Consider the following 23,091-nt stretch of genomic DNA (forward strand, 5'->3'; position numbering starts at 1 on the left):
GAGCCCCTCCAAGGAAGACCAGGGGCAGTCAATAGCAAGCTACCTCTGAACACCTCTCGCCTTGAAAAACCTTACGGGGTCCCCATAAATTGGCTGCAACTCAACAGCCCTTTCCACCATCAACAACTCTGTTTAGGATTCACACTGTAAGATCACAAGGCGGAGGTACAATTCTTTCAAATGTCACCATTTAGAACCAAGTTACTGATATGCACTCTGTCACCTGGTTGTTGTTACTCTGGAAATAGTCACAAGTCCGTAACAGTGATAATACCCATTTAACTTTTTTGTTTACGGTGATAACAGTATCTTGGGGAAAAGGCATGACTGTTAAACGAGTCTGCCAAAACATACATCTGACAAAGACGGTTAGTTTCTAGCAGCACGAAGTTAATACGGCCCTGTTACTTAACATCGCCGCAATCTCACGAGGCACGCAACTAAATCTTGAGTTTCTGAAAGCTCAGATTCGTGCTACAGATTTATCGGCGTCATGCGAACCCTGCAAAGAAAAAGATATAAGCAGCCAGGAACGGGAGAGGACGGCACTCAGCCACATCTCAAGTTCATAAAACCGCAGATTCGTACTACAGATTCATCGGTGTCATGCGAACCCGGCCAAGAAAAAGATATAAGCAGCCAGGAATGGAAGAATAAAGAGACGCTAACGGAGGAGGAAGCTCAAGAAAATGCTGTGATCGAGATAGAGCCAGGCCTCGGATTCAGCGGGAGCTCACAGGAGCACAGCTCCTGAACTCTTCTGATGGTTCCCCCTCTTCCTCCCCACCTTGCCCACTGAATAGTACGTGCAGCTGCGTAACAAACCCTAGATGAGCTCCACCACCTATTTTTCTACAAAATGATCCCTGGAGAGAGCAAAGGAAATGAAAATGAAAATACCTTTTCTGAGACGGCTGCATTAAAGCGGAAACTTTATCATCAAAGAATTTCTTCATGGCGAACCTGTCTAGGGCTTGATCCGCACTGATAAGGGAGAGAGAGAGAGAGAAAATTGCTTAGGGGAGTAAACCTGGGAATGCTGATCAACACATGTGAGACATGCCAAGGAAACTGAAGACGGCTGGTTGTTCATTGGCCAACGAATTGTCAATCCTCAACAGAGTCACACCCTTCTAATCGAGACCCACTGACTTCAGTGGGCTTCAGTTTGGTGAGAGCCAGTGGGCTTCAGTGAGAGCCAGTTTGGTGTAGTGGTTAAGTGCATGGACTCTTTATCTGGGAGACTGGGGCGTGGCTGCCCCCTCCTCCACTTGCACCTGCTGGAGTGGCCTTGGGTCAGCCATAGCTTCTATCGCAGGAGTTGTCCTTGAAAGGGCAGCTGCCGTGAGAGCCCCCTCAGCCCCACCCACCTCACAGGGTGTTTGTTGTGGGGGAGGAAGGTCAAGGAGATTGCGAGCCGCTCTGAGACTCTGATTCAGAGAGAAGAGCGGGGTATAAATCTATGGTCTTCTTCTTCTTCTAAGTCTGTAATTCTGTTTGGGATTTGCCCTGGGCACTATAAACCTGGAAGGGACATTCATTTTATTAATTAACAGCACCTTTACGTGCCCCCTGAAAATGGTTTAAAATGGAGAGTCCTGATCCAAATACAATTCGTCACATCCCCGCCCCACCCCCACCCCCAGCTTCGATAGGCCTTCAACAAGAGCACAATTTTCTCTGTGTGCTAAAAACATTCTAGTCTGTTGACATTTGCCTGGAATTCAATAATAATTAAACTCTACTAAAGAGCTCTGTCCCTAACTGAACAAGATAAGGTTCTTCGTTGTTTAGTTTGGAGGCAAGCAGACCCCCTCCATAGGTTATTTTCCAACCTCAGCCCCCATTTTTCAAAATGACTGGCTGGCAGCCCGCAGGCGATCTGTCTCTCAAAGTGCTGTACTTTGCCAGAAAATCTGATGGTGAGGTGAAGAAGGACGATGAAGAAGAAGAATTGCAGATTTATACCCCGCCTTTCTCTCTGAATCAGAGACTCAGAGCGGCTTACAATCTCCTTTATCTTCTTCTCCCACAACAGACACCCTGTGAGGTGGGTGGGGCTGAGAGGGCTCTCACAGCAGCTGCCCTTTCAAGGACAAGTCCTATGGCTGACCCGAGGCCATTCCAGCAGCTGCGAGTGGAGGAGTGGGGAATCAAACCCGGTTCTCCCAGATATGAATCCACGCACTTAACCACTACACCAAACTGGTTCTGATGTCACGATAATCCAAGTTTTATAAGTATCCAGCAGTCCAGTGGTTGCGACAAGGATGTACTGTTGCCCTTGTTTCACATTTGCTTCATCAGGCTTTACAGAGTCAATTTCAAGTGACTTGAAATATATTGGCGTTCTTATCCTGTATCTGAAATTGATTATCTGGCAAGAGACTGCACTGGATTGCTTAAAAGATGGACTTGATTTCTGGTGGGTTTCGAGATGTTCCGTTTACATGAGAGACCGCATTGATTCTACTTTAATTATCACCCTATATTATATGGTTTTGGTTAAGTTTTTGTGTCGGCGGTTATTGTTTGAGGCTGGTAATCACGGAAGCCGTGTGCTTTATTTTCCTTGCTACCCACCTGGGGACTGGCATCCCTAGAGCAGTTATCCTAACACCTGAGCTCCAGGTATATGTTCCAGATGATTACATATTCCCTCCCCCCCCCTCCCTTCGGCTTTGACAACTTTCCTGTATTCTGCCCAGGCTACAACGTTGCTCAGCTGGAGATGGACTTGTGTTGGAAGTCCAGATCTCAGACTTGAAAAATATGCAAACATTAAAGTGTGGCTTCCCTTACCTTGCAGACACATTTGTGAAATGCATATATGATGATATCACTACTCCAACTCTTCCTTTTCCACCCTGTAAAACAAAAGAAAAGAAAAGAAGCAATGACATCATACTGCACTATTTCATCCTTACTCCAAACGACAGGTGAAAACTTCCAAGACTCAGTAGCGCTCTCCCAGTTCTTTCAAATTGCCAACGTATTTTCATAACATACGGGAGATCAAAATAAAGCTATACGTCAGAGTGAGGGGAAATAATTTTTAATACGAAAACAAACTCAGCCTGGTCTCAGTAGCATCCTGCATGTGGTTCCCTCCTCTTTCTTTGGCTGTTCTAAGACATGCCTAGGCAGCTTCGTAATTTGTGGCATGATGTGTTTTAGATACATGCCGACACACACGCACATATATTCCGCAAAGTACTTCTATTTTCAGCAGGTATTATTAGCCTTTTTTTCTTCCGACGACGACGATTTATGGCAACGGCATCATTTCACGAGCAACGTTCGCAATGTCTCAAAGCCGTATGAAATGCACGACGCGGGGCCAGTACAAATTACCAAAAACGCAATTCCTATTGGCCGCAACTTGCTTTAAAATTACGGCATAAACAAAATTAAGCAAGAGCGCTTAGGGGAGCAATAAATCAAAGCACAGCACATTGATCTATTTATTTAAGAAAAGCGGAGGGGGAAGCTTTTGTTGAAAAGTCAGTGGTTGGCTGCTTAAAAAAAAAAATTCATCGTCTGGGTCCAGAGGGACGGCTCGCGGACGGATTTAAAAATCAAATGGTCGAGGACCTGCCTACCTGAGGGACCGTCTCTCCCCATATGAACCCCAGATTGCACTGAGGTCAGCAGGGAAGAACCAACTGACTATCCCTGGGCCGAAGGAGGCAAAACTACAGAACACCCGTAGACGAGCCTTCTCTATTGCAGCCCCACACCTATGGAACCAGCTCCCGGAAGAAGTGCGGGCCCTGCGGAGCCTCGAACAGTTCCGCAGGGCCTACAAGACCATCCGGGCCATGGGATGGAGACGATGCTGGTCGCCCTGGTGGATGACCTTCAGCGGCATCTGGATCAAGGCGGCTCGGCGGTGCTGATGTTGTTGGACCTATCGGCAGCGTTCGATATGGTCGACCATCGGCTTCTGGCGTGCCGCCTTGCCGACGCAGGGATTCAGGGGCTGGCCTTGCAATGGCTTTCCTCTTTCCTTGACGGTCGGGGACAAAGGGTGGCGATTGGGGAGGAACTGTCCCAGAGACACACGCTTGACTGCGGGGTGCCTCAAGGGGCGGTACTTTCCCCGATGTTATTCAACATCTATATGTGCCCCCTTGCCCAGATTGCCCGAAGGTATGGGCTGGGCTGTCATCAATATGCTGATGACACCCAGCTCTATCTGCTTATGGACGGCCGGCCCGCCGGCGTTCCAGAAAATCTGGACCGGGCGTTACAGGCAGTGGCTAGGTGGCTTAGGCTGAGCGGGCTGAAGCTGAATCCGGCGAAGACAGAGGTCCTTTGCTTGGGTCGCTGCGCCCCGGGAAGGGAAATCCCCCTGCCAGTTTCTGACGGCGCGCCGCTGACAGCGTCGGGCAGGGTCAAGAGCCTGGGGGTGCTATTGGAGCCTTCTCTGACGATGGAGGCTCAGATAGCAGCCACTGCCAAGTCTGCTTTCTTTCACCTTAGGCGGGCGAGGCAGTTGGCCCCCTTCCTGGAACGCGACGACCTAGCAACAGTGATTCATGCTACGGTCACCTCGAGGTTGGACTACTGTAATGCCCTCTACATGGGGCTACCCTTGTGCCGGACCCGGAAGCTGCAGTTGGTGCAGAATGCTGCTGCCCGGCTGTTATTAGGGCTCCCAAGATGGGAGCACATCCGGCCGGGGCTCCGGGATCTGCACTGGCTGCCAGTAATATTCCGAGTCCGGTACAAGGTGTTGGTCATTACCTTTAAAGCCCTATATGGCCTAGGACCTGCCTACCTTAGGGACCGTCTCTCCCCACACGTTCCCCAGAGAGTACTACGCTCGGGTTCACAAAACCTGTTGGTAGTCCCCAGGCCAAAGGAGGCCCGTCTAAAATCCACCAGGGATCGGGCCTTCTCAATAGCGGCACCTTACTGGTGGAACCAGCTGCCGGAGGAGGTGCGGGCCCTGCGGGACCTAGGGCAGTTCCGCAGGGCCTGTAAGACAGCCCTCTTCCGGCAGGCCTACAACACCTAACTGAAGATGAGAACATCTTGGATGGAACAAAATGCTTTTATAGACCGCTGGTTTTATTTTTATCTTGTTTTATCAATTGTGGTTTTAACTGTACTTGTAAATGTTTTAAATTGAACTATGTGAAGTATTGTGTTGTGAGCCGCCCTGAGACACTTCGGTGAGAAGGGCGGGATATAAGTCCATTAAATAAATAAATAAATAATAAATCCTTTTTAGGATGGCCTTTGCCTGACTAAACGCTTGATGGATTCGCCTTAAATGAGATCCACCATCAAGATGAAGATAGATGAAGATATTGGATTTATATCCCGCCCTCCACTCCAAAGAGTCTCAGAGCGGCTCACAATCTCCTTTACCTTCCTCCCCCACAACAGACACCCTGTGAGGTGGGTGGGGCTGGAGAGGGCTCTCACAGCAGCTGCCCTTTCAAGGACAACCTCTGCCAGAGCTATGGCTGACCCAAGGCCATGCTAGCAGGTGCTAGTGGAGGAGTGGGGAATCAAACCCGGTTCTCCCAGATAAGAGTCCGCACACTTAACCACTACACCAAACTGGCTCTCCATCATATCTACTGATGGAATAGCAGCAGAAATACTTAATGTTTAATCTTAAACTGGAATGTTTTAAGGTTAAATGCTGTTTTTAATACCTATTGTATAATTTATTGTATTGATATGTTGTTAGCTGCCCTGAGCCTGCCTCAGTGGGGAGGGCGGGATATAAATAAAACGTTATTATTATTATTATATTATTAAATCTAAACACGCGCATCTGCCTCCCACTCTGCTCCTGCATTCACCCTGTCCTTAGGGGTCTCAGTCGCAGTTCAAAAAGCTACCACTTCCGAAATGGTAGCAAATTTTAGGCTGCACGCTGCCACCATCAGCGAGAACATACAAGTGAGGCGGATCGGTGGTGTGAACCCACCAATCAGCTCTAGGCAATCGCCACCAGTGTTTTTTGTTTTTTTTAAACTAACCGTAGGCGCATGAACGCTAAAAATGTATGGAGAAAAAGAAACCCAAACTGCATCAAAGGGATGGCGCGCAGCCACCGCCTGACCACGCCAAAGCACCTCCAGCTCGGGAAACGGGCAACTCACACGGGAGCGTCTGACTGAGCTTCAGCCGCTCCATTTTGAGTCGGCCCAATTTGCTACACCTCCCGTGTGCCTGAAGTTGCAGGTCTAGACCCCTGCCATATTGTGCTTTTCTTCTATATTATAGCTTTTTTTAAAAAAATTGTGAAGGTGTCATAATGTAGATCAGGGGTGGCCTGTGTTTCAGTAGGAAGAGACAGCCTACAGTCCCCAGAATGCTTGGTGCTGGTTTCAGCCAATCGGAATCCAAGTAGGCTCTGAGGGATATAGTTTAAAAGGGGAGGGACGGTGGCTCAGTGGTAGAGCATCTGCTTGGGAAGCAGAAGGTCCCAGGTTCAATCCCCGGCGTCTCCAAAAAAGGGTCCAGGCAAATAGGTGTGAAAAACCTCAGCTTGAGACCCTGGAGAGCCGCTGCCAGTCTGAGAAGACAATACTGACTTTGATGGACCAAGGGTCTGATTCAGTATAAGGCAGCTTCATATGTTGAAGCTCTCTCAGGAGACAGACGCTGTTCTTTCCTCCTGAGAGGTTGAGCAGGCAGGATGGCTGCTGATTAGGAGGAAGACCCTCACTCTGAGTGAAAGAGTGAGCAGGCCGAGGCCTGGGCCTAACAGACGAGGACAGTTGTTCAGTCATGTCAGGGACTTTGTGTTTATTTTCCTTCACCCACGTTACTATAGTTTTAAAGCACCTTATCTTTCACTTCCCCTGTATTGATTTTCCTGTTTAAAATAAAGCTTTTTGTTGTTCTTTGTTACTTTGCCTGGTCTACACGCCTGTTTTCTTGGCCAAAGCAAGGGCTTGGGCGGGGACTCTGGGCCTTCCCAAGGGACCCTAGTTCCAGAGTGGTGGCAGCGTCCGGAGTGGCACCCCCATCTGGATCATGATGGGGGGGGGGGGTATCACCGTAAGTCGGCTGCAAACTGACGGCACTTTCCACCACTTCACCAGGAGACATCTGTCCCCATCCACCCGACGCAAGCGAAGGCTTCCTTGCCATCCCACCTATTGTCTCGGGCAAACCCACAAATGGCACAGAACGGTTTCTCGTCACGAGCCACCAACAGCATTGGAAGACAGGTCCCGAACACAACTCACTTACTCGGCAATGGATCACCACCACGTGCTGCGAATCGCTGTTCAGCCAGGATTCCATGGCCTTGCAAATAGTGCACACTTTATTCAGCGGCGGAGCGTGCAGGTCAGGCCAACCCACATCCATTATCTAGGATGAAGCAGAATCACGGTGTAAATGCGTTTAGTAAAGGCAGGCTTTTGTCAGTAACCGAAGCAAAGATGCAGAAAGCTACACAGGTACTGGTTGATTTGTTTTTTTAAGACTTCTCTTTTGAGCGCCAGCTTCCATGCTCTCAAACAGTCACCCCACCCAATGTTTGAACTCTGTCGGGGCTCTGTTGAGTATGCAACTTGAACAGAAGATCCACAAAGCAGGAGTCAAGTCGCACCTTTAAGACCAACCAATTTTTATTTAGAGCGTAAGCCTTCGTGTGCTCTTAAGCACACTTCATCAGACGAGGAATCCAGCACAGTGAGCAAAGCCATACAGAGCTGAGCAGAGCCATACAGAGCTGGTAGGCAGATCTACAAGTTGCCCCTCTGTGTGCACACAGGCCTCTCTGGATTAGGTGGGTATGGGCGTGAACTGAACCATGAATTGTGATTTGTGCTAAAAATGGCCGATTTGTGGTTCGTTCCAAACTGGTGTGTCTGATCCCACAGCACCCGAACATGAAAAACGAACCAGACCTTTTTTCTTGGCATGTCCTTTGGTTCACGTTTGGTTCATTTTTCGAGACCGCCTGAAATGAAACTGACTAGAAGTGGCAGCTCTGCTCTCCCTAGCCCCCTGCGCTTCTGGTCAATTTCAAGTGAAACTGACTAGATGCGGGGGGGGGGCGCTTGCTTTGGGAGGCTGTAGCTTGGCCCTCCAAAATCCAATTTGCACCAAATCTGGAGAGCTGGAAGAGGATAGTCTGCTGAACAATATGCTGCAAGATTAGCACCTCTAGCCCACGCGGGGCCGTTCTGTGCCTTCCTGAACCAAACAAGCCAACAGACCAGGAATTATTCAGGAAATTGGAAAAAAAAAACTCCACAAAATGAACCAAAATACTGAATCGGACAACCCAATGAACCACAAAATGAAATGAACCACTATTTTTGCATTCTGTGCCCATCCCTACTCTGGATCCTGGCCATATACAGTGATCGTACTCTTAACTGCAAACACTTCCTTGCCTTCCCCTAACACCTGAGTTACAAAGATGTCCTTAAAGCTCTGCAGCATTACAGAAAAGACGTTTTAAAAAAATACATTAGAACAAAGTTTGAGTCCAGTGGCACCTTTATGACCAAAGAAGTTCATGAAATTTTGATTTTAAACACTCAAATGAAATGGTACCGTACCTTTGGGTTAAGTTTGGCAAGGTCAAATCTTTTCTCCGAGAGATTTAACACCTGCACCAGCAGAAAAGAGAAGAAACACAGAATTTTAAGCAACGCATTTAACACAAGTCACAACCAAGTTACAGAAGTGTATCCTACCTTCCTGCCCAACTAGGGACCTGAAGGTGGCAATTAAACAATTAAAAGGACATTTAAAAACAACTTTTAAAACAGTACAGTTATGTAGAACCAGCATTTGAAAACAAACAAGATGGAGAGTTAGTAAGGCTATGGCAGACAAAAAAGAAAAGTCCTTTCCCACTGGTGGAAGACAATGATGGAGAAGGATAAGCCAATCTGCCTGAGGAGTCTTTGCACGGTTTTGGTGCCAAAACCAAGAAGTCCTTTCTCAGGTTGCCACCTGCCCAGCCTCAGACGAAGGGAGCACTCAAAATAGGGCCCCTGCACATGATCCTAATGGTTAGGTAGGTTCATATGAGACAGAGCAGACGTTCTTTAAGGTATGCAGGTCTCAGGCCAGGTAGAGCAGAGGTCCCCAACCCTGTAAACTGGTATCGGTCCGTGGCCTGTTAGCAACCGGGCCACGTGTTGTATAATTATTTCATTACATATTACAATGGAAGAAGAAAAAAGAAGATGACAACCACATTGGATTTATATCCTGCCCTCCACTCCGAATCTTAAGAGTCTCAGAGTGGCTTACAATCTTTTTTATCTTCCTCCCACACAACAGACACCCTGTGAGGTGGGTGGGGCTGAGAGAGAGCTCTCCCGTTCAAGGACAGTTCTGCGAGAACTATGGCTGACCCAAGGCCATTCCAGCAGCTGCAGGTGGAGGAGTGGGGAATCAAACCCGGTTCTCCCAGATAAGAAAGCTATGGCTGACCCAAGGCCATTCCAGCAGCTGCAAGTGGAGGAGTGGGGAATCAAACCAGGTTCTCCCAGATAAGAGTCCGCACACTTAACCACTACACCAAACTGGCTCTCAGTTTTAGTATTTGCTGTTTCAAATTGGAGGGGGGGCTTTTTAAGGAAACAAAACTCATTAATACGTAAAGGATGGAGTGGTCTTGAATTGACTCAAAGGAAACGTTCCAACTCATGAGAAAACAAGTTTTCAAGCTCTTGATGATTGGGTACTATGAAACTCAATGACATTTTTGTTTTTGTGCAGATTTCTCTACCTTGAGATGCACTGGAATTTAGCTTGAATACCAGGTGTGTGTTTTTAAAACAGATTTGCTACAGGGCAAGGCCAAGTCTTTCAGCATATAGATGACAAACAAAGTAAGACAAGCTTGATGTTTGCACCATCCCAAAATTATTCTTCCTATGATTTTAGCAAAAGCTCAAAGGAATTATTCTGTGCTGAATGTTAGATTTGTCTCTGTAAAAGAAATGTGGGTCTACTGATTTCACTGTGAGTCTACGGAAGGTAAATGCGGGATTGCAACTGCAAACCTTTGCATTTGAAATTAAATGGGTTTTACTGATCTGGATTTGCCTAGGTTCTCTTTTCCTTGCTCTTCGTATCTGCTTCAACCTATGATTCATATTTTTTAAAAAGTTCAAAAGGCTAGAGGCTCCTTTCTCCCTGTTATATATCACAGCATTTTATAAATTACTGTGAGAATATTGCCCCTTTTGCTTTTTTCCTTTCTCCCTGTTTTATCTAACACATTGTATAAGAGGAGGAAACAACAACCGTGTACAAAACGCACAATAAAAATATGTATAGTCTGAGTCAGTCTGCTCATTTTTTTCTTTTCGACGTCGACTAAGACCACTTCATCAAATTTCCAATAGGCACTTGCTCCATCTAACACGTTAAGCGGATGGTATTACAGTAATTTACAGATGCCCAGTAAACAAATTCTTCTTTCTATATGCTCAGTTATATTTCTCATTTCCGGTGAAACCACACCAGCATTAATTATGGGAATGCTCTTCTTCCATGTCTTAGTTATTTACATATCCCATTTTCTGCATAACAGAGGTGCCCAGTATATTTCCCAGCCCTTGATTTCTCCCAATTTTTTAAATACTGTCTTACCAATTTAGAAGAAGAAGATTTACCCTCTGAATCAGAGACTCAGAGTGGCTTACAATCTCTTATATCTTCTCCCCTCACAACAGACACCCTGTGAGGTGGGTGGGGCCGAGAGGGCTCTCACAGCAGCTGCCCTTTTATGGACAGCTCCTACGTGAGCTATGGCCAACCCAAGGCCATTCCAGCAGCTGCAAGTGGAGGAGTGGGGAATCAACCCCGGTTCTCCCAGATAACAGACTGCACACTTAACCACTACACCAAACTGGCTCTTTAACTGCATCACATGTCTTTGTTAACCAATAAATCTGACTTGGGACCCATCTTGTTTCCCAATAACCCACTGGTATTATTCTTTTTCCAGTAAGCCATTAAATCAGCCCTTATCTTAAGAACAGTAGTAACAGTCACCAGAAACATTGCCAAACATTTTAAATAATATTCAGGACAATAAGGGGCACTGTTGGAACAATTCTCTCTTAATTAAGATAATAGAAAGCACAGATCCTTTCAAAAAATATACATAAGACCACACACGTTTTTGGCTTCCAAACAACACCTCCTTCTTCAGTTCTAGCCATACTTCTGTCTACTATCTGTCCATCCATCTTTAATATTATGATATCCTTTTGCTTGAACAGTAAGTTATTTTGATTGATTTGAAGTGGTAGATAGAAGTATGACTTAGAATTGAAGAAGGGGGCGTTGTTTGGAGACCAAAAATGTGTGTGGTCAACTGGTCATATGTATCTTTTTCGAAAGGATTCTTGTTCTCTCCATCATCTTACCTTAAGAGAGAATTGTTTTACGAATGAAGAAATCAGCAGACGGATGCAAAGGAAGGATGCAACCCAAGGAAGTTCCATCTTGCCTTACCAGGTAGTTGTCCCCATGTTTGGATTTGAGCATCCGCGTCACATCCTGGAGGTTGTGCAGGTAGGTCTCCTCCGAGCAGCTGGCTGGGAAGGAGAGGGCAATGATCCGCTCTGTGATGTAAGTCAAGTCCAGTTCGTAACCCTCCTCCATCATGTGATCAAAGTCGGCAGTTCTGCAGTGGAGGAAGGGAGTTGGGGGAAAAGGATAAGAAAAGAATTGCAGATTTACACCCCACCCTTCTCTCTGAATCAGAGACTCAGAGTGGCTTACAATCTCCTATATCTTCCTCCCCCACAACAGACACCCTGTGAGGTAGGTGAGGCGGAGAGGACTCTCACAGCAGCTACCCTTTCAAGGGCAACTCCTACGAGAGCTATGGCTGACCCAAGGCCATTCCAGCAGCTGCAAGTGGAGGAATTGGGAATCAAATCCTGTTCTCCCAGATAAGAGTCCATGCACTTAACCACTACACCAAACTGGCTCTCGTTAAAAAAAAAAAATAACAAGCAGAAATTGTCGTCTCAGTCTAACGGTCTAGGAATCAGCCATTACTTACAGTCCCAACTACATTCAAATCCCCGCTCATAAACTACGGGAAGAGTATCCAGTTTGTTAAGCAGACTTGTTGGCCTTCCAGGAGAGAATTCATTGCTCTGGCTTTCTATAAAAATCAACAAGGTGCCCGCTGGCTGCAGTGAACCAGGACGGCAGTGCCAACACATAGCCCCAATGCCCAACCAGAAATAACAAGCAAAGCTACACAAAGGTCAGCAATGGTCTTCCCTTGAAGGTTATGGCCACAGTCTTAATCAGACTTATATTCAGCAATAAAAACCACACCAGAGACCGGTGCTCTTCAAAGCAAGAGTCAAGTTTGCACCTTTAAGACCAAGAAAGTTCTATTCAGAATGGAAGCTTTTGTGTGCTAGAAGCACACTTCATCAGGCAATAGCATGGAATGGCAAGCAGTCCTAAATATAGAGAAAGTGGGCAGTGAGTTAGTATGCAGTCATAGAAACGGGTTTTTTAGCAGATTAAAAGAGCCAAAGGTTGGGGTCTGCTGTTTGCTAGTTTATGTTAACTGGCCTGAAAAAACAACGAAGGGGAATTAAATTGGAATAGCAGATGTCCATGTAGCAAACCCATTCAGTATCCCGGGTATCACACAAACCAGAATTTCTTGATCTTCTCTACTTTTTCTTTTCTTTCTTTTGCTATTTTTTCTTTCTCTTCTCTTTGTTTCTTTACCTTCATTTTTCTTTTACTGTGTTAGTCGTGGTTCACACCTAACTTTTTTTTTTTTTTTGTCGTTCATTCGCACAGTGGAGCCCGACTCTTTGTGACCCCGTGGACAAAGCGGATGGTGCTGATTGCTGCCTTCTGTACAATGTCACAAACCTCTGTCCATAGTTCTTCAGGCACTCTGTCCATCAACTCTAGTTCCTTCTTCACCTCCACTGTATATTCCTAAAGGATGTGATCAAGGTCAAACCTGAATGGCCTAATGGCTTCCCCAGTTTTCTTCAGTTTAAGCCTGAATTTTGCAATGAGTAGCTCATGATCTCAGCCGCAGTCAGCTCCAGGTCTTGTTTTTGCTGACTGTAAGGAGCTTCTCCATCGCTGACTGCAGGGTATATAATCAATCTGATTTCTGTGTTGCCCATCGGGTGATGTCCGTGTGTAGAGTCGCCTTTTAGGTTGTTGGAAGAGGGTGTTCGCTATGACCAGCTAGTTCTCTTGACAAAACTCTATTAGCCTTTGCCCGGCTTCAATTTTGTTCTCCAAGGCCAAACTTGTCAGTTGTTCCAGTTACCTTTTGACTTCCTACTTTGGCATTCCAGTCCCCTATGATGAGGAGTACCTCCTTTTTTTTGGCGTTAATTCTAGAAGGTGTTGTAGATCACACCTAATAGTAGTTTTTGGAATAATCCGTATAGTACGTATAGTTAGGCATTCATATCAATGCGTTATTAATATTTTTATAAAAATATAACTTTGTTTGGATTGACTGTGTCTTGATACAGGATTAATTGCCTTAAACTTAATTTTGTATTAATGTTGACCTCTCTCCTTGAATAGAAAACGGTCTGCGTGTCCAGATCTAGCCATGTTTTAAAATCCTTCCCTGATTTTTCATTATACGTATGCATGTGTGCTCGTTTCTAAAACTTGTTTCCATAAGATTAATTAATTGCATACACATATTAATATTGATATTTACTTGTTTACTTCAAAGAAATAATAAAAATCTTAAGCTGAAGTATCGGATGTGAAGTGCAATAAACGAGAATCTGTTGCTATGTTAAGCTCTGGGTTAAAATGAGGGTTAAAATGAGGTTTCTCAGAGGTTTGATTTAAATATGTCACACACACATAAACATCACTCTAGGTTGCTCTTCAGTGCCTCTTCTGGTTTGAGAACGAAAGTGCACCAAAAGCACCGCAGTTGCAGAAGCTGGGAAGTGTCTGCACAATTTCAGTGTCTTGTCTCCAACTTGGATGCAAAACAACAACAACAAAAAGCATACATGTAGCTCATTGGCTTTTAGCCAGTATAAGGAAGATTTGCTAAAATTCACAAGAACAAGAGACTCAGTGTTAAAAAGAAGGAAAGAGGAATGTGCATTTTTAATTTTTTTTTTTTAAAGTAACATGGATTGAAATCCATAAAGGCTGTTAAGCCTGACGTAAAGACTTCGGTTCTTACTTCTCTGCTATTCCAAGGCTGAGGAAAAGGCATTGAGAGCTTGGGCTTTTAGAACTGACAAGATGTACTGGGCAACGGCAAGAGTGGTGAAGCTTTTAGTCCCAGATAGGAGACTCTTTCCCTGTTCACACAGCGTGTTGAGTCCGTGTTAAACTGACCCGGTTCTGTTCCGAATATCTTTGTTCCGGATATTATCGGTCAGATTGCCACACCACAGTTCGAATCACTCCACGGTGAAACCGTCTTCTGCCATCCACACGACGGCACCATGCAGCTCTTTCCCCCCCCTCTACGAGCCAAACCGCTATTTTCTCCATTGGCTGAGGCTCCTCCCCTGAGGAGGAAGGGAGGAGGAATAGCTTGCTTTGCCAGGCTCTCTCAATTGCACAGCAGAGCTACTGAGCCAAGCCTCTCTTCTTTCTATTGGCTGAGGCTCCCCCCCCCCAAGTCCCCTGGGGAAGGAAGGAAAGAGCCAGAGCTTCCTTTGCCCAGATCCCTGGGTCCCATGGGAGAAATACAAAGAAAGCATCTTTAAGACCAAGGAGTGCTAACATTTTAAGCATGTTTTAAGTTTTTTTTAAAAATTGTTTGTCTGTCTCTGCTACCTAATCTTAAATAAGTACAAACATGGCCCGGTCCAGCATGGCTTGGCCCAACCTGACATGGCCCAGCCCTTCAAGGTGTCATTTATGTCAGATCCGGCCCTCATAACAAATGAGTTCGACACCCCTGGTCTTGGAAGACTGGCTACATCAGGGGTGTGTGGCCTAATATGCAAAGGAGTTCCTGCTACAAAAAAAGGCCCTGACTGAGTCAATCCATCTCATTGTGGGCCAGTTTGGTGTGGAGTTTACCCAGAATGGCTCTATGCTGGCACTATTTGCTTTTTTTCTACTGGTATAACAATAGCAAAGAACAAAGAATGTCGAGGTAGTTCTTTTCAAGTGCATTTTGCTTTTAAGAACCTGCACTCAAATCTACTGAGTGCACTGGAGGTAGCATACCTTCCGTGACTGTAATGCCTTCAGATCTCAGAGATCCAAACTTCCAGTGGTGTAATGGTTAAGTGTGCAGACTCTTATCTGGGAGAACCGGGTTTGATTCCCCACTCCTCCACTTGCAGCTGCTGGAATGGCCTTGGGTCAGCTATAGCTCTGGCAGAGGTTGTCCTTGAAAGGAGCCCTCTCCAGCCCCACCCATCTCACAGGGTGTCTGTTGTGGGGGAGGAAGGTAAAGGAGATTGTGAGCCGCTCTGAGACTCTTCGGACTCTTCGGATTGTGAGCCGCTCTGAGACTCCAATATCTTCTTCTTCTTTCTCTTTTCTGGCCGGCTCTCACTCTTCCTGGCACTACTGTCTTTTCCACTGAGTCTTATTTCCTCATCATGTGCCCAAAATTACAATAGCCCCAGTTTAGCCATATTAGCTCCTAAGAGGAATTCAGGCACGGCTTGACCTAGAACTCACTGATCTTTTTGACAGTCCACGGTGGTGGCAAAAATCTCCTCCAACACCGTATCTCCAAGGAATCCGAATAAAATAAATACTAAAGAAGCAGTGAAGAATTAAACTTGCAAACCAGCATTCTGTCAGCTAAATCAGGGGCAGGATTAGTTGCTACAGCATCTCCTCGGAAGTAAAGGTCAGCATTTCAGATGGAAAACACAGAATTAATGCACTGTGACTTTCAAAGATAATCACTGGCGTTCTTTAGAATTGACCTTCAAAGGGTACGGAGCCTCTCTTGGAAAGCCCGGGCAGTTAAGAATGAAGCCGCTTTTCAAAAATTACTTACTCGGAGAGTTTGTCACAACAGAAAGACGAGCTTTTCAAAAAACTGCTGGATGTCTGAAAAACAAGACCCAAAAAAGGTGATACGTTTCCTTGACATTTAAAAAGAAAATCAACATGCCATTTATACATATTTCAAGGCAATTTCAAAATACCCCAAGACTGCGTTTGGAAATAAACAGAGGCTTAATACGCAGAGCGGATCAAAAGAACACCTTTATTGGTAAAGGTTACCATGTTGACATCTTTCTTTTGAAGTCTAACAACTGAACCTTTGTTAATTTTTTTTTTTGCTTGCTCTGGGAATCTAATGTTAAACTATAGAAAGGCTGACTGTAGACACATGGCTTAGGCCAGCGGTGGCCAAACTGTGGCTCGGGAGCCACATGTGGCTTCTTCACTTATTGTGTGGCTCTCAAGGTTCCTGCCGCCCCATCGGCTGGCTTGGAGAATGCATTTAATGTTAAAGTTGCTTTCTTTCTACCTCTCCATCCCTCCCTCATGTATTTGCTTTCCTTCCTTCCTGCGGCTCTCAAACATCCGACATTCCTGTCTTGTGGCTCTCAAACATCTGATGTTTATTCTTTGTGGCTCTTACAGTAAGCAAATTTGACCACCCCTGGTTTAGGCTGAGAGCTCTTCAAATTTGACCAGATCTAGTTAGAAATTAGCATGAAATGACTATTTCACATGAATATTACACAGTGCAATACAATTTCTTGCGCTCGTATGCATTAAACCAGGGGTGTCAAATGTGTGGCCTGGGAGCCGGATCAGGCCCCCGGAGGGCTCCTATCAGACCCGTGAGCAAGGTTGCTTCCTTCTCCCCCTCTCTTACGTCTTTCTGTGTCATTGATTGCTTTGCCAGGATTTCTCAATTGCACAGAAGCTACAGAGCAAAGACTCTATTTTCCCCATTGGCTGAGGCTCCTCTCTTGGAGAGGAAGGGGGAGGGGGAGGGAGAGCTTGCATTGATACTGACCACAGTATTGCAAGAGTCCTAATACTTTAAGCATATTTTAAGTTTTTTTCAAAAAAAAATCTTTGTGTTTGTCTATGTGGTCCTATATGGTCTAGGACCTGCCTACCTTAGGGACCGTCTCTTCCCATATGTTCCCCAGAGAGTACTGCGTTCTGGCTCCCAAAATCTGCATGTAACCCCCGGGCCAAAGGAGGCCCGGTTGAAGTCAACCAGGGACAGGGCCTTCTCAATAACAGCCCCTTGCTGGTGGAACCAGTTACCGGAGGAGGTCAGGGCCCTGCGGGATATTGGACAATTCCGCAGGGCCTGTAAGACAAGTCCTCTTCCGGTTGGCCTATAACTGACCGGCACCAAAACCACCAAAACTACCAAAATACTGAAGGAAGTTGATAGATAGCATAGTGCTGGATTGATGTAGTGATTTTTAATGTATTTTAATGTTTTAATCTCTTAATTATATAAATTGTTATTGTATTTAAAATTTGAATTTTATTGTTAGAATCTCTGTGTTGTAAGCCGCTCTGAGCCTGCTTCGGTGGGGTAGGACGGGATATAAATCAAATAAAATGAAATGAAAATGAAATATGTCCTTTATAAACTTTATATCTCCATTACCTGGCATTACATTTTATGACACACATCGCCCGGCCCGACGAGGTCTTCTTTATGACAGATCCGGCCCTTCTAATAATTGAGTTTGACACCCCTGCATTAAACACTGATTGCAGTCAGAGCTTTTTTTGTAGCAGGAACTCCTTTGCATATTGGGACACACCTCCCTGATGTAGCCAATCCTGCCAGAGCTGACAGGACTCTTAGTACAGGGCCTACTGTAAGCTCCAGGAGGATTGGCTACCTCAGAGGTGTGTGCCTTAATATGCAAAGGAGTTCCTGCTACAAAAAAAGCCTTGCGTATTTGACCTGTCAGTAGACATGCACATGAGTTTCCACAACATGCTAAATGGTGCTCCCTGCAGACAAAGGAAACTGCTTTCTGTCTTGGAAAGGCACACCACCTCCTTTCGATGCTCACCGTGCCTCCAAATAACTTTGCCACCTGCAGTTCACGTGTTTGATGCTCTCGCAATCTTTTTTTAAAAAATATTTCAGTGTGTACATGGGAGGGGAGTGTTTTCCGTATGTTTTCAAATTTCACAGATAAATATTTTGGCTCTCCCAGAGATTTCGACCCTGGGAAGAAACGCTGGCTAAACAATGAGCTCACCCGGCATCCAGAGAACTAAACAGGCAATGCCCTCTTTCTTTCCTCTTCCCCTCTACCCTCTTGACCCAAATGGCACATATTTAACTATACAGAAACAAATATTTCCTCCCCGGCTTCTCCAGCTGAATGAACAGTTACAAAAGGCCTCCTCTGCCCGTCTCGCGCGCACAGAGGGAGAAAGAATTTGCCAGATAATCTCTGTAACATAATTACAAGTTATTTTCCATTGTTGGCTGGGAGCTGTTGGCTTCTTTGTGCCACGTCTTTAAAAAAAGACTTCTGAAGTTTTCTTGTTTGTTCTAGTTCCTTATTGACAAGCCAAGGTCGTGTTCGCTCCCCCACCCCCTTTGTACATATGGCACTTCGGGCACAGCCAGGGAACTTAAAGGAGAAGACGGTGATATTTCAGCTCTTACGTTGAATGGCTTTGTGTATGGAGCCAGCGCGGGGGCATGGGGGGAACCCTACATTAAGGCAAACTCTGTTGCCCACTCAATCTAGAAGGGACTAGATCAGGAGCGGCCAAACTGCTGCTCGGGAGCCACATGTGGCTCTTTCACACATATCCTGTGGCTCTCGAAGCCCCCGTCGGCCAGCTTGGAGAAGACATTTCTCTCCTTAAATCGCTTCTCCAAGCCAAGCCCGCTGGCAGCGTGGAGAATGCATTTAAAGTTACAGTGGATTTCTTTCTACCTCTCCCTCCCCTCCCATCTATTTTCCTTCCTTCCTTCCCAATTTACAGCTCTCAAGCATCTAACAATCATGTTTTGCAGCTCTCAGACCTCTGATGTTTATTCTTCGTGGCTCTTGTGTTAACCAAGTTGGCCAGCCCTTGACTAGATGGTCCAAGAAAGAAGAACTCTCTTGCAACAGTATTCAATGTATTTCTTTTTGTTTATACATTCTCTCTCTTTCTCTCTCTGCATTGACTGTCTTCTCTTCTATCCCCTTATGCGTCTCTCCCTTCACCTTCACTTTTAACTTTATTTTCTAAAACAAGAGTTTATCTCCAATCTGCAGTCTCCATCAGGTTTCACTAGCAGCTAAGCTTACCTGCGGAACATCTTGCCACTGGATTGCAGAATTGCCCCTGTGCTCAAACGTCATAAGGGCAAGCCTTATAGGATTACTTGAGTCCAGGGCTTTTTGTGTAGCAGGAACTCCTTTGCATATTAGGTCACACCACCCCTGATGTAGCTAATCCTCCATGAGCTTACAGGGCTCTTAGTACAGGGCCTACTATAAGCTCTTGGAAGGATTGGCTACATCAGGGGGGCATGGCCTAATATGCAAAGGAGTTCCTGCTACAAAAAAAAGCCCTGCTTGAGTCTTTGTGGTCTTCTGTTCCTCATACCCTTCCCTCCTGATGTCTCCCTTTTGAGCCTTTTTGGCAAGGCCTCTCTTACATTTTTAATTTCTGAACAGGGCCCTGAAAAGCCCAGGCAGAAACCATTTCTGTGAGAGTGAGATAAACAGGCACACAGGGCTTCAACCAAAGAAATGCAGAAAAAGGGGTCCCTTTGAGGGATTTTTTTTTTTTTTACTTACCGTTCTGGTTACATGGTTTACAAAAGAGTCTGAGTGATCGAGCTGCAAAGAAGAAAGGAGAGACAGAAAGATAAAATCAGTCGGCTTTATCAGTCAGGTAGTCTCAGAGAGACAGCCCGGTCTTCCCAGAATACAACCAAACCAGCATTGATGAGTCAAGCAGTTCTCTGGGGTGAGCAGCACCCCCTGAGGCAATCTAACAGGGGAACTGTTTCCCTTCCACTTTTCGTTTCACAGCTTAGATAGAGAGGGCCGGTGCTCATGTGTTTCCATCCTCTTTTTAACCTTCTCCTTCTCTGTTAAACCAAGAGTGGCACAGATAGGGGTTAAGAGAAGAGCTAAGAATCATAAAATCATAGAGTTGGAAGGGACCTCCATGGTCATCTAGTCCAACTCCCTGCACAATGCAGGAAACTCACAAATACCTCTCCCTAAATTCACAGGATCTTCATTGCTGTCAGATGGCCACCTAGCCTCTTTTTAACGACCTCCAAGGAAGGAGAGTCCACCACCTCCCGAGGAAGCCTGTTCCACTGAGGAACCGCTGTAATGGTCAGAAAGTTCTTCCCAATGTTGAGCCGGAAACTCTTTTGATTTAATTTCAACCCATTGGTTCTGGTCCTATCTTCCGGGGCCACAGAAAACAATTCCACACCATCCTCTATATGACAACCCTTCAAGTACTGGAAGATAGTGATCGTATCACCTCTCAGCCGCCTCCTCTCCAGGCTAAACATCCTCAGCTCCTTCAACTTTTCTTCACAGGACTTGGTCTCCAGACCCCTCACCATCTTCGTCGCCCTCCTCTGGACCAGTTCCAGCTTGTCTATATCCTTCTTAAAATGTGGTACCCAAAAGTGAACACAATACTCCAGGTGAGGTCTTACCAGAGCTGAGTAAAGTGATACCATCACTTCACCTGATCTGGACACTATACTTCTGTTGATACAGCCCAAAATTGCAAGAGACGGGGCCAATTGCCCCAAGGCTATCAAAGCAACTTTGTGGCTCCCTCACCTAGATAGTCCAGGTGAGCCCAATTTCATTAGATCTTGGAAGCTAAGCAGGATCGACTGTGGTTAGTACTTGGATAAGAGACTGTCCTTGAAATACCCAGATGGGAAGGCACGGGCAGGCTTCATTCAGCCACCTCCCTGAATATCCTCCAGGGCCCCAGTAGGGGTCAGTCACCAGAGGTCGACATGACTTCCAGGTGCAGATACACACACACACCTAAAATACACACAAATACCCTCCCCTCCCCCCCAAAAAAAGCAGTTTTGTGACTGAGAAAGGATTAGAATCAGGTCTTCTCGGAGATATCGAAGCTTGGGCAGAATTCCCTCCCTCCAGATTTTTTCCCCTGCAATCCTTCCAATGGATAATTTGGCGATGTTGGGGAGCATGGAGGAGGGTGAGATTTTTCTCTTTTGGAAAGAGTCAAGCAGCTCCATCAAAACTCAACATGCATAGCATCGGCTCACCGGTAAGATCCCTCCTCTACTTTCATTACCTAGCCTTCGTGTCCGTGCATGTGTGTGTGTGTGTGTGTGTTCACAGTAAACCAGAATTTCCCATGACATCCAGACAACCAAATCCTTTGGCTGTGCTGGCCACGCGGTCTGGAATCCTTGCGCACCCCGCAAACACAATCCCTGGGTTTCTAGTGCAGAGGCTATGCGACTGTTCTGCCATTCCTCAGGGGCCCCAGGCCATGCAGGAGAACCGTTTTGTGGAAATCATTGGAAAGACAGAGACGGGAAAGTTCTATTCTGCCACTGGACACGTTAGTCTGGATGCAGCCATATGATTGCCTGTGTTGGAGATGGAGGCTTTGGTTCCACACACACACACCCCTTAGGTGACCTTCAGCACATAAAGCACAGGCTCTCCCAATGAGCCACATCTCCTACAGAACAGGGATCCCCTGGAGAAATGTTGGGGAGGGGGGGGGGGTCAGAGGTCAGTAGCAGAAGGCATCAACCAGTGAAAACTGCGTACACACACACACACACACACACACCGGCATTCCATTAAAGGGGGTTTCCCACTGAATCCAACTGAGTCTCCGGAAAATTAAGGCAACCTCAAAATAGCCAATTAGAATAGACAAGAGGTGTTACTTTGTGATAGCTGAGACCTGAAGCGAGAGGAAATTACTCAGGCTTTCAAGGTTCTTTTCAAACAGTATCACTCAACACAGCACGATAGACAGACAGACAGACAGACCAGGGCTCTTTTTCTAGCAGGAGCTCCTCTACATATTAGGTCACGTCCCCCTGATGTAGTCTAGGGCCTACTGTAAGCTCCAGGAGGATTGGCTACATCGGGGGAAGTGACTGGGGAAGGCAATGGCAAACCACCCCGTAAAAAGTCTGCTGTGAAAACGTTGTGAAAGCAACGTCACCCCAGAGTCGGAACAGGCGACCATTTTTACCTTTTACTTATATGTATGTGTGTGTGTGTGTGTGTGTGTGTGTACATACACACTCACACACACATAACAAGAATGGAATCTAGTGGTAGTGAAAAGATTACCTGGAGTCCAATGTACTTTAAAGTATATTTCTAAAAATATTATTCATTTATTTACCTCCCACCTTGCTTTCTGGTGGACCCCCAATGCAGCCGACATCATTCTCTTCTCCCCTAATGTATCCTCACAGCAGCCCTGCAAGGTAGGTTAAGCTACGAGAGAATCATCCCAAGCTCACCCAGGGAGCTTCTATGGCTGCGTGGGGGATCCGAATCCGGGTTTCCCAAATATTAATCTGACAATCTCATCAGTAGACTGTACTGGTGATAATACACTGAACGGAACCTGAGCAGGGGGTCTTTTTCCAGACTTCAAAGATCCTTGTGATTTTTCAGGCTGAGGGGGGAGATTCGGGGGGGGGGGCATTTCCCCATGCCATTTTCCCCAGCTGAACATTGCTATCGGTAATCCCAATGAATTTGTAATTCATAATGCAAACGTGTTTGCAGTTTCTTGTACATAAACTGAATTATTCACTCAGTGAAAATGCAGCAAACTATCCCAGCTAATTTGACTGCATTTATATAGATCCAAGGGGGCAGCCGTGTTCGTCTGAAGCAGCAGAACAAAGTAGAAGTCAAGTTGCACCTTTAAGACCAACTTTTATTCATAATGTCAGCTTTCATGTGCTCTAAACGCGCTTCATCAGGTGAGGAATCAGGTACAGTGAGCAGAGCGACATATAGACGGTAGGCATTGGTTTAGAATGCAAAATGGTACAAATTTAAGATCCAATGACAGTTCTTTTTGGCCCAGGCTTATAACAATAGCGGTTACAACAGCGGCCCCGTGGCGCAGAGTGGTAAAGCAGCAGTACTGCAGTACTGTGAT

At 45.9% G+C, this 23,091-nt stretch overlaps 1 protein-coding gene across 1 annotated transcript in view; it reads right to left on the reverse strand.

The window, feature by feature from the left end:
* TNS3 (tensin 3) overlaps positions 1–23,091 on the reverse strand; it is a 298,608-nt gene that overhangs the window by 190,696 nt on the left and 84,821 nt on the right. The window contains exons 5-11 of the mRNA XM_060247769.1: positions 19,725–19,766; positions 15,974–16,026; positions 11,473–11,644; positions 8,550–8,600; positions 7,225–7,347; positions 2,803–2,867; positions 901–984 (exon numbers count right to left, since the gene is read on the reverse strand). Of these exons, the coding sequence (XP_060103752.1) occupies positions 901–984; positions 2,803–2,867; positions 7,225–7,347; positions 8,550–8,600; positions 11,473–11,625 (476 nt within the window). The 5' untranslated portion in view covers positions 11,626–11,644; positions 15,974–16,026; positions 19,725–19,766. The remainder of the gene's footprint in view (positions 1–900; positions 985–2,802; positions 2,868–7,224; positions 7,348–8,549; positions 8,601–11,472; positions 11,645–15,973; positions 16,027–19,724; positions 19,767–23,091) is intronic.

Source organism: Heteronotia binoei, chromosome 10 (assembly GCF_032191835.1).
Source record: "Heteronotia binoei isolate CCM8104 ecotype False Entrance Well chromosome 10, APGP_CSIRO_Hbin_v1, whole genome shotgun sequence".
In the NCBI taxonomy this organism is placed as follows: Eukaryota; Metazoa; Chordata; class Lepidosauria; order Squamata; family Gekkonidae; genus Heteronotia; species Heteronotia binoei.